Source organism: Arctopsyche grandis, chromosome 6 (assembly GCF_051622035.1).
Source record: "Arctopsyche grandis isolate Sample6627 chromosome 6, ASM5162203v2, whole genome shotgun sequence".
In the NCBI taxonomy this organism is placed as follows: Eukaryota; Metazoa; Arthropoda; class Insecta; order Trichoptera; family Hydropsychidae; genus Arctopsyche; species Arctopsyche grandis.
The window spans coordinates 20,400,590-20,417,197 of NC_135360.1; the positions used below are offsets into that span (position 1 = coordinate 20,400,590).

The following is a 16,608-nucleotide window of genomic DNA, read 5'->3' on the forward strand; positions in this document are numbered from 1 at the left end:
AGTTTTCAAGTGGGATTTCTTAATGACAGATCTTGTTCCGACCAAGTCTTCATGGTCAGCTTTCGTGGCGTTACGACCAAAGGAGCCGTTTTGGAGGGAGATCGGCGCAGAGCGCGCGTCCACGCCTCCTATTCGTTTTCCGCGTCGGTCGAGTGAACATCTCTGTTCGCTACCGAGTTGGTTCCCACCACCGAGTCCCGATCAGCTCAGCCTTGATCGGCAGACGATACTGGAAGTACAGCTTCAGTATACGTCCGGTGAGAAGTGAGGAATTCCTGGTCTCTCTTCGTCGAAGTCAGATCACGGAGCCACGTGGTTGAGTGAGGTTACCATAACCTCTTGAACACGTGCGCGCTAATTTCAAGTCGGACTCCCCCCCCCCTTTTTCTGTCCCCCCTGCTTGATCTCTGTATATACATATATATATAAAATACAGTCACCATACAAACAGAATTATAACCGGTTTTCATTACTATTCAATTTCCCGCCTTTGTCCCGTATCACCCTCACTTACGCACACTGTACGAGAGAGAGAGAGATATACATCGAGCCGAGCCGACAGCAGCAGAGACCAGACCGCAGACGACGACCTGTGGATCCCTTGGAGGAAACCAGCCCCGCCCACGCTTACCACGAGCTTCTAAGAAACCGACTTCCGGGGTGCTCTCGAGTTGAACATCCCTGGAGTCTGTACATTTGGTCCTTCGAGCCGGATATCCTCCAGAGCTGGTCTGTCAACGTATTCTAAGCCAGGTTGGTCGTAATTAGCATTTTTCTGTTGTTGCTGTGATTTTTGGTCGCCAGCGTCCATTTTGTGTTTTCCGTGTCCATTGTCCTTTGTTTACCCTTTTCACCGCGTACAAGATGGCTGATGAGCATCGGAAAACGCGTAAAGGTATTCGCTCACGCTTAACAAAAAATGCAAACAAATTGGAGGGAGATCTGAGCATTTCCATGCTCAAAATCAGACTTGAGTTAATTAAACCGTTGTTGTCCGAGTTCGAATCGGTCCAAGCTCAGCTTGACGAGCTGGACGAAGCGGAGGCTCGGGCCTCTGAGTCCGTCATCGACAAATTTGAAACGGACTATTTTATCGCCCTCGAGCGATGTATGGAGATGCTCAGAGTGCGGGAGCCGCAATTGGGCATTCCGCCGGTAGATGTCGCTGCATCCGCCACTACACCTGTACCGCAATCAAATATAGCAATCAAATTGCCCACGTTTGAGGGCAACATCCAAAATTGGCCCCTTTTTTCGCAACGCTTCTTGGTCGCGATGGCCGGCGAAACTTCTCAAATCGCCCGTTTCCAATACTTGTTGGCAGTCCTAAAGGGAGAACCCAATCGTGTAGTCAGTGGCTTAGAGTTAGCTGATGATTCCTTTTCCCGCGCTTGGTCCATTCTGGAGCAGCGCTACAACAATAAAAAAATTGTTGTTCAGTCCCATATTAGAGCAATATTAGACGCGGAACAAGTTGCGTCTAATAGTTACGCAAGTTTGCATCGTTGCATAGACGATGCGAACATGCATGTCCGTGCACTGGCCAACTTAGGCGTCCCGGTCGAAACGTGGGACGACATTTTGGTCATGTGCATCACGAGGAAGCTCGATCGATACACGGTTCGACAATGGGAGCTTCAAGCGCCAAAATATGAGGATTGCACTTACCACAAACTCATCGAATTTTTGACGCTCCATTGCCAGTCGATGGCAAATGCCGACTACGTCTTAAAAGGCGAGTCAAATCTTCGACCAAGAACCGCTACTGGCCAAAGGGCGGCCGCTTTACATGTGGGAGGGGAAAGCCCCTCCTGCATCAACTGTAGCGGAAGTCACTCGCTACTAGCATGCACATCTTTCCGCCGTATGAGCGGTGATGAGCGTAGGGCGGCCGCTATCAAACATAGGTTATGTCTGAACTGTCTGAGACCGGGTCACATGGTTCAAGCGTGCCGAACCAAACAAAGATGCGTGCGTTGCGGTCGGGCGCACCACACGCTCTTGCATGACGCAACGGCGTATCAGGCTTCACCTTCAAACAAGGTCAAAACTTCCCAGAGCCCCCAGAATTCGAAGTACGTCAAACCCGTAGAACCGTCAGCAGTTTTACATTCGGTGAGACACGCGACGCCCTCACATTCCCGCACCGTTTTGTTATGTACCGTAGAAGTACAAGCACGCGGTCGTGATGGGCAGTTGCATAAAGTGCGGGCTTTACTTGATAATGGCTCCGAGGTCAACATAATGTCCGAGGACTTAAGAAGGCGACTCGCCTTGAAGTCAAAAAAGATGGACGTCAACCTGCTGGGAGTAGGTTTAAATAGGACGTCCATCTCCTATGGCGCGGTAGTGCGTATACTACCGCGTCTCCCCAACCAGGGCGCCGGCATGGACATTGATTGCGCAATCATGTCCGACATTACGCATCAACTGCCATCGCGCAATGTGTCTGAGATACGGAGCCATTTGCCGCTTCATCTTCCCCTTGCTGATCCGTCATTTGATTCTCCCGGTACGGTTGATATGGTGATGGGTAGCGACATCTATCATGCCATATTGCGCAACGGAAGGCGCACCATTTCCATTCCCTCACGCGGTGACAGACAAGGAAGCATAACCATGCTAAACACCGCGTACGGTTGGATTTTAGGTGGTTCTATTGCCGCTCCCGCATCTTCGAACAATGCACGTAGCTGCAACCTCTCACTCATGCGCTCCATCAGAGCATTCTGGGAGCTAGAAGAACCGCACCCCTCCAAGGTAGGGTTAGATGAGGGTCATCCCGCCGAGCAGTCATTCATACATGGGACTACTCGCGATTCTTCGGGTCGGTTTATGGTCAGACTGCCATTCAAGGCAGACAGTCACTTATTAAGCGATTCTCGGAATTGCCATCACACAACGGGTCGTGATCCGTTATCTTGTTTTGGCGCGAGACGTCCAGTCAAGACAGTTACGCGTCCTCTGGACGAATCGCGTATGTCCGCGGAACGAAGATTCCGCTTACCGAAGCGCAATGTACCCGCGCCCTTTGACCCTCACATATTTCGACCTTCCCAACCCAGCTCCCATAACTCCTGGCCAGTTCCTAGTTGGCGCACCACTAGTTGCGCAACAGCAGGAGGATCTGGTCGATCAGCCCGGAGCGAGGGTGCTACCACACCAGCACATGCAGCAGCGGCCCCTGGCAGACAGGGGCACAGGAGTAGGTCCTACTACTCCTCCATCAGCAACACCAAGCGAGCAGTCCGGCGAGTAGCTCGACTGCCAGTCGAGCAACAGTCGGTTAATTTGTGCAACGGAGTGGCGAACGTTCATAACGTCCCACATTAAAGTTGGCGCGTTGTTTGTATCTGTGTTGTGGATTCAGTTTATGTGTTTTAACTTAAGTTTTTGAGTTGCTTTTCTTTTATGCTTCTCTTGTTGGTTTGATTGGTGCTTTGTAATAGAGCTATCAGGATAGATTGGGACATATAACGATTGAACAATATTGTTACCTAGCATTGGTGTTGGTTATTTGTTGGTGTTTTGGTTGTTTGTTTGTCTATTTTTTGTTTGTTTCTTGCCGGCTTAGTCAGCTGCTTATGTAGGATGGGAAACTGACGGTGGACTAATGTTATTTTGTTTGCTGACTGGGTTATTTTGTTGTGTTGTTTTTTATTTTGTTGTTATTTTTTTGCTTATTTGCTTGGTTTTTGTGTATTTCATTAGTCGCTTGTGCACCATTAATTCTTGTTTGTTTTGGAATTCGATCCTCTGACTTCCAACGGGGGGAGTATGTTCCGACCAAGTCTTCATGGTCAGCTTTCGTGGCGTTACGACCAAAGGAGCCGTTTTGGAGGGAGATCGGCGCAGAGCGCGCGTCCACGCCTCCTATTCGTTTTCCGCGTCGGTCGAGTGAACATCTCTGTTCGCTACCGAGTTGGTTCCCACCACCGAGTCCCGATCAGCTCAGCCTTGATCGGCAGACGATACTGGAAGTACAGCTTCAGTATACGTCCGGTGAGAAGTGAGGAATTCCTGGTCTCTCTTCGTCGAAGTCAGATCACGGAGCCACGTGGTTGAGTGAGGTTACCATAACCTCTTGAACACGTGCGCGCTAATTTCAAGTCGGACTCCCCCCCCCCTTTTTCTGTCCCCCCTGCTTGATCTCTGTATATACATATATATATAAAATACAGTCACCATACAAACAGAATTATAACCTGTTTTCATTACTATTCAATTTCCCGCCTTTGTCCCGTATCACCCTCACTTACGCACACTGTACGAGAGAGAGAGAGATATACATCGAGCCGAGCCGACAGCAGCAGAGACCAGACCGCAGACGACGACCTGTGGATCCCTTGGAGGAAACCAGCCCCGCCCACGCTTACCACGAGCTTCTAAGAAACCGACTTCCGGGGTGCTCTCGAGTTGAACATCCCTGGAGTCTGTACAGATCTTATTCCTTTTCTTAACGTTGTACCATCTTCGTTACAAAAACTTTGTGCACAAAAAGATTCGTATTGTACATGGTTTTTGCCATGGAGTTGGCTTAACGTTAAGATGAAACGGTTCGGTGATTATTCCGCACAAAGCGATCTCGCACACTTCACTAAAATCTCGATCACGGAAAATCTGGCAACCGCAAATTCCAGTTCGGTATTTAGGCACGTTTGGTGTTTAGGCAAGTGGTATGTTCAGGGCCGGTGCGTGGCCTGTGCAAGCGGTACTCGGCACAGAGGTGCAAGACCAAAAAGGTGCCAAACTAGTTAAAAATTTTACATTTTGTGAAAAAAAACAGTGTAAATTTTAAATGGAACGAGATTTGCGTTTCGCCTATACGATATAGAGTTTGAAAGAGCAAATTAAGAACCAAAAAACGCTATATAGTTTTTGGGATGGGGCCAAACAAAATTATAATAGACAAGTGGTGTTCCGACCAAGTCTTCATGGTCAGCTTTCGTGGCGTTACGACCAAAGGAGCCGTTTTGGAGGGAGATCGGCGTCGAGCGCGCGTCCCCGCCTCCTATTCGTTTTCCGCTTCGGTCGAGTGAACATCTCTGTTCGCTACCGAGTTTGTTCCCACCACCGAGTCCTGATCAGCTCAGCCTGGATCGGCAGACGATACTGGAAGTACAGCTTCAGTATACGTCCGGTGAGAAGTGAGGAAATCCTGGTCTTTCTTCGTCGAAGTCAGATCACGTAGTCACGTGAGGAGTGAGGTTATCATAACCTCTCGAACACGTGCGCGCTAATTTCACGACGGACTCCCCCCCCCCCCCCCTGCTTATTCTCTGTATTTATACATACAAAATGTACAGACTCCAGGGATGTTCAACTCGAGAGCACCCCGGAAGTCGGTTTTGTAGAAGCTCGTGGTAAGCGTGGGCGGGGCTGGTTTCCTCAAGGTGCCTTCCTTCGTCGTCGGTGGTCTGGTCTCTGCTGATGTCGGCTGCTCTGCTATGTCCCTTTCTCCTTCGTAATGTGCGTGGGATGCGTGATGTGGAAAAAAGGGGGGAAATTGTAATAATGAAAACAGGTTGTAATTCTGTTTGTATGGTGACTGTATTTTATATATATATGTATATACAGAGATCAAGCAGAAGGGGGGGGGGGGAGTCCGTCGTGAAATTAGCGCGCACGTGTTCGAGAGGTTATGATAACCTCACTCCTCACGTGACTACGTGATCTGACTTCGACGAAGAAAGACCAGGATTTCCTCACTTCTCACCGGACGTATACTGAAGCTGTACTTCCAGTATCGTCTGCCGATCCAGGCTGAGCTGATCGGGACTCGGTGGTGGGAACAAACTCGGTAGCGAACAGAGATGTTCACTCGACCGAAGCGGAAAACGAATAGGAGGCGGGGACGTGCGCTCGACGCCGATCTCCCTCCAAAACGGCTCCTTTGGTCGTAACGCCACGAAAGCTGACCATGAAGACTTGGTCGGAACATACTCCCCCCGTTGGAAGTCAGAGGATCGAATTCCAAAACAAACAAGAATTAATGGTGCACAAGCGACTAATGAAATACACAAAAACCAAGCAAATAAGCAAAAAAATAACAACAAAATAAAAAACAACACAACAAAATAACCCAGTCAGCAAACAAAATAACATTAGTCCACCGTCAGTTTCCCATCCTACATAAGCAGCTGACTAAGCCGGCAAGAAACAAACAAAAAATAGACAAACAAACAACCAAAACACCAACAAATAACCAACACCAATGCTAGGTAACAATATTGTTCAACCGTTATATGTCCCAATCTATCCTGATAGCTCCATTACAAAGCACCAATCAAACCAACAAGAGAAGCATAAAAGAAAAGCAACTCAAAAACTTAAGTTAAAACACATAAACTGAATCCACAACACAGATACAAACAACGCGCCAACTTTAATGTGGGACGTTATGAACGTTCGCCACACCGTTGCACAAATTCACTGAGTGCTGCTCGACTGGCAGTCGAGCTACTCGCCGGACTGCTCGCTTGGTGTTGCTGATGGAGGAGTAGTAGGACCTACTCCTGTGCCCCTGTCTGCCAGGGGCCGCTGCTGCATGTGCTGGTGTGGTAGCACCCTCGCTCCGGGTTGATCGACCAGATCCTCCTGCTGTTGCGCAACTAGTGGTGCGCCAACTAGGAACTGGCCAGGAGTTATGGGAGCTGGGTTGGGAAGGTCGAAAGATGTGAGGGTTAAAGGGCGCGGGTACATTGCGCTTCGGCAAGCGGAATCTTCGTTCCGCGTAAATACGCGATTCGTCCAGGGGACGCGTAACTGTCTTGACTGGACGTCTCGCGCCAAAACAAGATAACGGATCACGACCCGTTGTGTGATGGCAATTCCGAGAATCGCTTGAAACTGTGGGCGCTTCTAGAGAGCCGCCCAATATCCAGCCGAAAGCTGTATTCATCATCGCGATGCGTCCTCCTCTGTCACCGCGTGACTTGGAGGGAACTAAAATGGTACGTTTGCCATTGCGTAACATCGCATGATAGGCGTCGCTGCCTATCACCATATCCACTGTACCGGGAATATCGAATGACGGATCGGCAAGGGGGAGATGAAGCGGCAAATGGCTCCGAATCTCGGACACGTTGCGCGATGGAAGTTGATTCGCGATCTCGGGCATGATTGCGCAATCGAGATCAACACTGGAGCCCTGATTGGGGATGCGCGGTAGAATTCGAATTACCGCGCCACTAGTAATGGACGTCCTATTTGAACCTATTCCTACCAGGTTGACGTCCATCCTTTTCGACTTTAAGGCGAGTCGCCTTCTTAAGTCTTCAGAGATGAGGTTGAGTTCGGAGCCGTTATCTAACAATGCTCGAACCTTGTGCGAACGCCCATCTCCGCCGCGAACTTGTACTTCCACGGTGGATAACAGGACAGTTCGGGCGTGAGAAGGCGATACGCGTCTCACCGAGTGTAAAACCAACGATGATTTTACGGGTTTGGCGTTCTCTGATTTCTTGGGGCTCCGATAATGTTTGGCCTTATTTGAAGGCGAAGTTTGGTATGGAGTTGAGTCATGTAACATGGTGTGATGGGCATGACCGCATTTGAAGCATCTCTGCTTTGTTTGGCACGCGTGAACTATGTGCCCTGGCCTCAAGCAGTTGAGACATAGTCGACGTTTTATGGCGTTCGACCTACGCTCATCACCGCTCATTTGGCGGAATGATGGACAGGCTAGCAGAGAATGACTTCCGCTGCAACTGATGCAGGAGGGGCGTTCCCTCCTCACATGCAGAACTGCTGCCTTCGGATTCGTAATGGTTCTTGGTCGAGGATTCGACTCGCCTTTTAAGACGAAGTCGGCATTTGCCATCGATTGGCACTGGCACGTTAGAAAATGCATTATTTTGCTAAACGTGCAGTCTTCATACTTGGGAGTCTGAAGCTCCCATTGCAGAAGTGTACTCCGGTCGAGTTTTCTGGTGATAAACATCACCAGAATCTCGTTCCAGGTCTCGACCCGGACGCCCAAGTTAACGAGCGCACGTACATGCATGTTGGCATCATCTATGAGACGACGCAGACTGACGTGATTGTTGCTCACGACTGGCTCGGCTTCAAGCAATGCCTGAAGGTGATACTGAACAACAATTTTTTTGTTGTTATAGCGTTGATCCAAAATGGACCACGCGCTCGTAAATGAATCTGAAGCTAATTCCAAGCCGTCAACTAAACGTTGGGGCTCTCCTTTTAGGCTTCCTAGTAAGTATTGGAACCGGGCGATTTGCGAACTCTCGCCGGCCATAGCGGCCAAGAAGCGTTGTGAAAAAAGCGGCCAATTTTGGACGTTGCCTTCGAAGGTGGGCAACTCCAAACGGGGCAATTTTATTGCCGAATTTGATTGCGGTACAGGTGACATTGTGAGGTTAGCGCCATCTAACGGTGAAGCGCTCAATTGCGGCTCACGCAAATTGATTGCTTCGGTGCATCGCACGAAGGCGGCCATATGCTCCCTATCAAATAGGTCCACGACGGATTCGGAGGCCTGCGCCTCTTCTTGGTCCAGCTCGTTTATCTGAGCTTGGATCGCTTCGAATTCAGACAGTAATGGTCTGATTGTTTCGAGCCTGATTCTGAGCTCGAAGATGCTCAGATCGTCCCCCAATTGATTCGCGTTTCTCGTTAACCGAGCGCGAATTCTTTTCCGCGTATTTTTAAGCGTACTCAAATACGCCATTATTGAAATGCGACGAAATCAAACAAAGGAAAAAATGGACGCGGGAAAAAACAAAATGGACGTTGACGACCAAAAAAAATAGCAACAACAACAGAAAAATGCTAATTACGACCAACCTGGATTCGACGACGTTGGAAGACCAGCTCTGAAGACATCCGGTTCGAAGGACCAAAATGTACAGACTCCAGGGATGTTCAACTCGAGAGCACCCCGGAAGTCGGTTTTGTAGAAGCTCGTGGTAAGCGTGGGCGGGGCTGGTTTCCTCAAGGTGCCTTCCTTCGTCGTCGGTGGTCTGGTCTCTGCTGATGTCGGCTGCTCTGCTATGTCCCTTTCTCCTTCGTAATGTGCGTGGGATGCGTGATGTGGAAAAAAGGGGGGAAATTGTAATAATGAAAACAGGTTGTAATTCTGTTTGTATGGTGACTGTATTTTATATATATATGTATATACAGAGATCAAGCAGAAGGGGGGGGGGGGAGTCCGTCGTGAAATTAGCGCGCACGTGTTCGAGAGGTTATGATAACCTCACTCCTCACGTGACTACGTGATCTGACTTCGACGAAGAAAGACCAGGATTTCCTCACTTCTCACCGGACGTATACTGAAGCTGTACTTCCAGTATCGTCTGCCGATCCAGGCTGAGCTGATCGGGACTCGGTGGTGGGAACAAACTCGGTAGCGAACAGAGATGTTCACTCGACCGAAGCGGAAAACGAATAGGAGGCGGGGACGCGCGCTCGACGCCGATCTCCCTCCAAAACGGCTCCTTTGGTCGTAACGCCACGAAAGCTGACCATGAAGACTTGGTCGGAACAAGTGGTCTGGTGCGACAAGTGTAACTGAATGGAATTTCTCGAATTTTCCATATCCAGATCCCATATTGCAACTTGTGGTTGCTATTAGGAACTGGTTATGGAAAAATTTGTAAATATCGGGTGTAGATATCGGTAGTGAAATGATGAAATATCCGAAAGTGTAACAGAGCTGATTGAAATGTCTGAAAGTGTAACTGAACAGGATAAAATGTCTGAAAGTGAATTAGACATTTCAATAAATGTAGTGAAGACTACAGAATGCAACGATGTTGATAATATAACGAATTGCCAAAATGTAGCATTTGAGATGAACTTGATAAAAAAAAAAGTTTGATGTCCTGCGGCAGGCCTTTGCTAAAATGAAAGCCGGGTGAAAATATTTTAGCAAAAGTTATATAAATGTACGATTTTGGTAAAATCTTAGTATTGTAACGTAGAGATTAGGTGAGTGGCGCTCGTGGACTGATGGTTCACGACCGCGAATCACCTGATCTCTCGTTCCCGCCAAAAAAGGCCTCCACGAATGAATCAGCCCTATGCAACGGCCAAAGGCATCGTCTGACTCATCGACCAATGATTGTTGAGATATGTATGTATGTGTACTGTGTCCAGCGAGTATAAATATGGGGCGTTCTCGGCATGGGATTCTTTCCAGCCCGGACCGCCGCCAAGAGAACACGAATAAACCGCTACTACCCATCTTCCTGCGTCTTTCTCCGATTCTGGAAACCCCCCCTTCACGTCCACGCAACAGTATTGTGGCGGCTCGCTTATACGACATGGTCGAGTTTGGTTGCCTTCCTGCGAGTGGGGACCAACCCGGCTGGGTTCGGAGAGCCGCTACTCACTCTGTCTACAGCTGTCATATAATAAACACGTGCATTAACATGCCAGTCGTCTCATTCGTTCATCCTCCATAGTATTTTCATTTTTCAAGTTTTTTTTCCAAGTCAATTCAATTCAACAGGTGTATTTATATGTACGACGAAGTAGGTGATTGCTTCGGAGGAATGGACCAAGTCGAGCTCCTGAGGCTCACTGGTATTAGTTACTGATACACCGGTGCATCTATTTCAGTTGGACACGTGGTCGTGTGCAGTTGTTCTTGTCTAGGGTCACAAGAAAACTGGTCACACCCGAAAATTGTTCACGAAAAAACTGGTTTTTTATATGTACGACCAGTTTTTTCGTGACTAATTTTCGGGTGTGACCAGTTTCCTCGTGACCAGTTTTAGGGTGTGATCAGTTTTAGCGAGACCGGTTCACATTTGACTAGAAATCACCGAACCGTTTCGGTTCGGTGATTACTGGTCACAAATTACTCGTCACAAAGTCACTAAAATCTCTATAACGGAACATCTGGCAGCCGAAAAGTCCAGCATACTAACGATAACTATCATAGTAACGAGAACTTGAGTGCCAAATATTGTGCATTCGCGATTTTCATGGCAAAAATTGTCTTTGTGACCACCCCAATGTGACGAATAGTCCAATTACCAACCGAAACATCATAAAGCAAGCGATATGATAGATTTTCGTGAATTAATTTCAATGGCAACACTGACCATAACAAAAGTGACATTTGTAGTGCCGGTTTAAGATGTTGGACCGCAGTTATTACACGACTGTGCTTTGTCAAAGTTTTTCTCCGTGTGGAGGCTTTTTAGTAGCTGGAAATTCGTATGGACAGATTGCCGTTTATAAGTAATTTACACTTACATTTTTTGAACAATATTTACAATAATAAATAGTTTATAACCTCAAAATTTATATGTATTCTTTTTATTTTACAATGCAGTTTGAAAAAAGTGTTAGATCCTCTCAGCAGTGATGTCGATAAATATAGTAACAATGCAGAATATATTTTCGACGTCGAGAAAGACATTCCAATTTGCAGCATGGTATCGACTGAAAAGTTTTTGGTCATCGGTACGTGCGGCGAAATCAGTGGATGGGATTGGAAATCAATTGCAGATTCGAAATCCCTTAAACCATGTTGGAAAATTTTAATACCAGACAATAAAAGAAATATTGATCGGCCTGATGTTAATTCTCTTTGGTGGAATGAAAACGAAGAAAGGCTCTTTGCAGGCTGCGGTGATAATAATATATATAGTTTTGATATATCAAATGGTAAACTTATTAGAACTTATGAAGGTCATTCGGACTACATTCATTCGATACAGGGAATGTGAGTACTTGCAAGTCTATGATAATTTTCCTATATTTAAAGAGGTTCTAATTTATAATGCTATTTTCAGAAATTCAGATATGGTTTCAGCTAGTGAAGATGGATTTGTAGGGTTATGGGATTCACGTACTTCTAAATCACATTGCAAATTCGCTCCACATACTAATGAAAAATTAGCCAGACCCGATATCGGAAAATGGATGGGATCTGCTACGCTGTCAGAAGATTGGATCGTATGATTATTTCAGTTATGAAAAAATAAATACTGTTTAATACTCTTAATAATTTTGAATTTTTTATTATCATAGATTTGTGGTGGAGGACCTCGTCTTGCTTTAATGCAAAGGCGGTCCCTACACGTTGCTTCAGCATTTGATCTGCCCGATCATGGAATTCACGTTAGCTATTTTTATGATGATCGTATAATTGCTGGAGGCACAGCAAAACATCTTTATCAGATAAACTATTCTGGAGAAATCATTGCTGAAATACCCGTTTCAGCCACCACTGTTTACAGTGCAATTCAACAAACTTTGCCTCAGTTCGTCTTCACTATAGCTGGTTCTAGTCCTCATATTGATTTGTGTACGAATTTGAATTATAAGGATCAATCATTATATTTTAAATGATATTTCATCATTAATTGTGATTTTATTTCTAATTGTTTTTATTTATGTATAATTTCATATATGTATGTATATTTGAAATATTTTTTGTGTTTTTATGTTCTATTGTCATATTGAATGATAAAAATGGAATACATAATTTAGAATACAATAAATACAAACAATAAAATTCAAATAACAAAGTTTTATTTTTGGCAATTATAAATAAACATTAATTATATTCACATTTTTCGGTAATATTTTTATATAAAAATATGCAGAATAAATAAACAGTTAAAATTTATATTGTATATTGTCACGATAGATATGACTAGAGAAAGAAGTCTCAAACATACATACGTATGTATGTAAATATAATACAATTTAAAGATATCCATGCCCAGCGATTACGGCCGGAATGAAACCTTCACCTCCATCTTTATTTCTCACATAAAACCATTCAGAATCTACATCAGCCTCTATGCTGTCACCTTGTACCAAAATGACTACATCGCCTTTTTGAACGGTGAGCGTGTTTATAGATTTAGAACCCTCATAATCTGATTCCACAACTAACAATGTGTGACGAGTTGTATGACTCACTTGAGCGTTGTTTTCTTTTTGCCACTGCCTTTTCTTATAAACAGATTGTTTCATTTTAGATTCAGGACTTTGTAAATGAGAGATGTTATCGTTGTATATTTCTTTCAGTTTCGGACAACTCGTCGTTGCTTTCAGGTAAAGTTTATCGAATGTTTTTTCACTGTAAGCCGACATTGTGTCTTCGTAGTAGTTACTTTTTGGACGACTTCGACCGCATTCTGATTTCGTTCCTCCTCGTAACTGTTCTTTTTCACTGTCGGTCATATTACCACACGGCTGGGGATATAGATCCAGAGTACTTTCCCAACATGGTGCTGTTTTCCAAGACGCTTGGGATCTGTTAAAAATAGTATTTTCTATTAATTTCAAGCAAAATAAATCTATTTTTTTAAGTATAGTATTTTATTTTAAGCGTAGCTTATTTTGATTCATAATGAAATATTCTGGAAAGATATATCTTCTTGGTTTATTTATTATTGAAAGGTATATAAAAGAAGTCAGGGATTTCAAACTAATAAAGGCCCGAGCCACTTTGAATAAAATAAATTATTCACATTGAATGTACTACATCAGTGCTACTCAAACTTTTTCAGTTGGCGGACCAGCATATATTTTTCAGTAATTCTCACGGACCAGCATCATATTTTGAAATAAAAAAGTTATATATGAATATGAGTGAAAATTTGTTCATATAACATATAAAAATAATATTAAATATAAGTAGTAAAATTTATTTTGTTGAATTCAAAGAAGTACAATATCTATATATCCTATATGTACTTAGACAAAGATGAAAAATGAAAATGGAAAAAAACTTATGAGACATGAGCTTGTTTGTTATTAGATAACTTATCCAGTCGTGGTTTTATCGAAGACAATTAATTCCACACGTAATGGATCATGAATATTTACACTATTACGATATTTTGTCTTTATTTAACTAATGGTAGAGAAACCAGTCTCGTAAAGGTAAAAGAGTTTCAGTGCATATTCTTAAATATCTGGGAAGAATTCTGTTTTCAATTTGATCTAAAAGGATGCAAGTGAAGTTGTGGTTTCAAAACACTTTTTTAATTCTTCATTTGTAGTCAGATCAATTAGTTTATCTTCCAAATTAATTAATATATACGTTATAATAATTGTTTTAATTAAACTAGTGTTTTAATTTTTTTATTTACTTTGTGCACGGACCAGTACTGGGCCGCGGATCATAGTTTGAGTAGCACTGTACTACATCCTTCAGATAAATCGTTACAAAATGTAATAAAATTATGACTTTAACTTGAAGATAAAATAAAAATCCTATTAACACATGTACATATGTATAATGGGTAAGGGCCAAATACAACCCATTACGGACTGCACGTGGTCAATGGATTGTAAGTTTGAAATGCCTTAATTAAATGAAAGAATAATGATGTATGATGTATTGGTAATAAGATTTACACATGCATACATACATACGTATATATTTTATAGGTAATATGTATACAGAAACGTCTTTGATAAATTAATTTATTATTTATCAAACAAAACATTCGATCTGGATTTGATGAAATTAATCTCTTTATTTAATATACATATATACATAAAATGATTTGAGTAAATCGAATAACTACTTCCAAATTTTGCAAGGGTCTGAATTCTATACATTTCATATAAGGAATTGTTATGGATTGAATTAAGTGTGGTAAAATCATAATTGATATTCAATAAAAGTAGTCACCTGTGAATTGGGGGTAAAATTCCAAGAGGTAAACAAGATGCATATAAGATATAGCCTTCTTCTCCGTGCGGGGTTTGAACGTAAAGCCATTGTTTGTTTTTGAATACGGCATTAACTACCATGCCCAGTGATAATGACAATTCTTTTTGGTAATTTCCACTGCGAGTTTGGTACAGAATACTTGGATAGGTCACTACTACAGGAATATTCCCAGGATTGTCAATTGAAGCCTAAAAAATAAATATATTTACATAAAATATGTGTTTGGTTTCCAAATGTGCATTAATTTCTATACAATATAAGAGTGGGTGAATTTGACTAACAATAAAAATGATAAATAATAAGAACATAATTATTTAAAAACTGTACCTCTGACAAGAAACTGTCAATGTCTTTGATTTCATATCCAAAATTATCTGTTTGCTTTTCAACTGTTTTGCTCCTTCTTTTTCGATGCCTGTGTTTTTTTCCAGAACTATTTCGTTTAAATCCCTCTTGACTTTCTGACCAAGAATCAGGATAATTATTATATGAAGCTATACTTTTCTTACATTTGGTTGTATTTCTATTGATTTCACTTCCAAAACATTTGAATTGTTTGGCATTTCTACCAACAATACGATCAGCATTTGGAGAACTGTACGAATCGTTTCTACTGTCATAATATTCATTATCATTTTTGATGATGTTTCTATCAAAGCTGTGTTCGTTTCTTTGAAAACGATGATTTGTGTCTTTCGAGTTGTTCAATACGTCGTTTCTTTCATTGAATACTTTATTATTGCACGGATTATATTTTATGTCGGAACGTTCTCTCAGGACCCACGTTAGCGAAACTTTTGATCGGCTGTGTCCTGTTAGCAAGGACGACTTTTGTCCCATATCTTGATCTGGCACTAGCTCTTGACTGGATAAGTTCTCATTGCTACCGGTACTTTGATAATCATCATTTCCATAATTGTGTGAATTACATTGTGCCACAAGATCAAGCCCGCTGAAAGATTGTTGCAGATTATCGATCTGAAATGAAAAAAATATATTTGGAATAAAAAAAGTACACTGTACATACTTAGATAGGATTATTACACATTTTACTAAAATCTTCTCTCTATTTTTATTATGAAATACAGTAAAATAAACTATGAAGAAACATCTAATAGAGATTTAATGCTTTAGGTCATCGACTTTAGAGAGTCTTTAATTAATATTATGTATTAGATGTATTATGAGCATTTATAAGGATTGTAAATAGATTTTTGAGCTCTTTTTCCTATTATGCTGTAGATTAACATTAGAATAATATAATACTATGATTACTAACCAAATTAAATTAAATTGTAAAATAGAAAATGATCAGTAGATCAGTAGCTATTAAAATAGATATAAGATCTATTGTGAACATAATTTCGTAATAATAAAAAGCATTTAAAAATAAAAAAAATAGATATTTAAATATGGTTAATAAGCATAACTCACTTGAAAATTATCCACATATGAGACCCCATGGGGAAGTTGACCACTTAAGTTTTGGTTTTCTTGACAAACTGCTCCATATGGAGGTGGAGGCTCATCTATTCTTTCATCTGATTATAAAATTAATATTTTGAACACACATGTTGTTTTAACATTTTATTAGTAAACTAATCATTTTTTAACGTATTGTGTTTTCACTATTTTTTTTATTTTAAAAAACCCTCGGGAAATTTTCAGCTGAACATTTTTAATATTTATTTAAAATAAACTGTTTATTTAATTTATAATATCGTAAATATGTTTATTTTATTATGGGGATAGTAATTATTTTAAGTCGTACACGTCCTACCGGCAAGAGGTTTAACTCGAGACTAAATCTCGTCGATGTCGAATTCCACACTCTGTGAACTATGCTCTCTTCATAGTATTCAACTCGGGCATATAATATTATAAATTTTTTGATAGCCCTCATACCAGCGTTTCTAAACGCTCTCAGTCATTTTAAATGC

The 16,608-nt window shown here is 42.4% G+C and overlaps 2 protein-coding genes across 2 annotated transcripts in view; one reads left to right on the top strand and one right to left on the bottom strand.

The window, feature by feature from the left end:
* Positions 1-10,901: 10,901 nt before the first annotated feature.
* Positions 10,902-12,491, top strand: thoc6 (THO complex subunit 6). The gene is made up of 4 exons (XM_077432830.1): positions 10,902-11,205; positions 11,300-11,692; positions 11,763-11,925; positions 12,001-12,491. Exons 1-4 carry the CDS (start codon positions 11,102-11,104, stop codon positions 12,319-12,321), a joined length of 981 nt encoding a protein of 326 aa, XP_077288956.1. The 5' UTR covers positions 10,902-11,101; the 3' UTR covers positions 12,322-12,491.
* LOC143913183 (uncharacterized) overlaps positions 12,490-16,608 on the bottom strand; it is a 29,577-nt gene continuing 25,458 nt past the window's right edge. Inside the window, exons 2-5 of the mRNA XM_077432829.1 lie at positions 16,103-16,209; positions 14,996-15,646; positions 14,627-14,856; positions 12,490-13,237 (exon numbers count right to left, since the gene is read on the bottom strand). Coding sequence (XP_077288955.1) covers positions 12,682-13,237; positions 14,627-14,856; positions 14,996-15,646; positions 16,103-16,209 — 1,544 coding nt within the window. The 3' untranslated portion in view covers positions 12,490-12,681. The remainder of the gene's footprint in view (positions 13,238-14,626; positions 14,857-14,995; positions 15,647-16,102; positions 16,210-16,608) is intronic.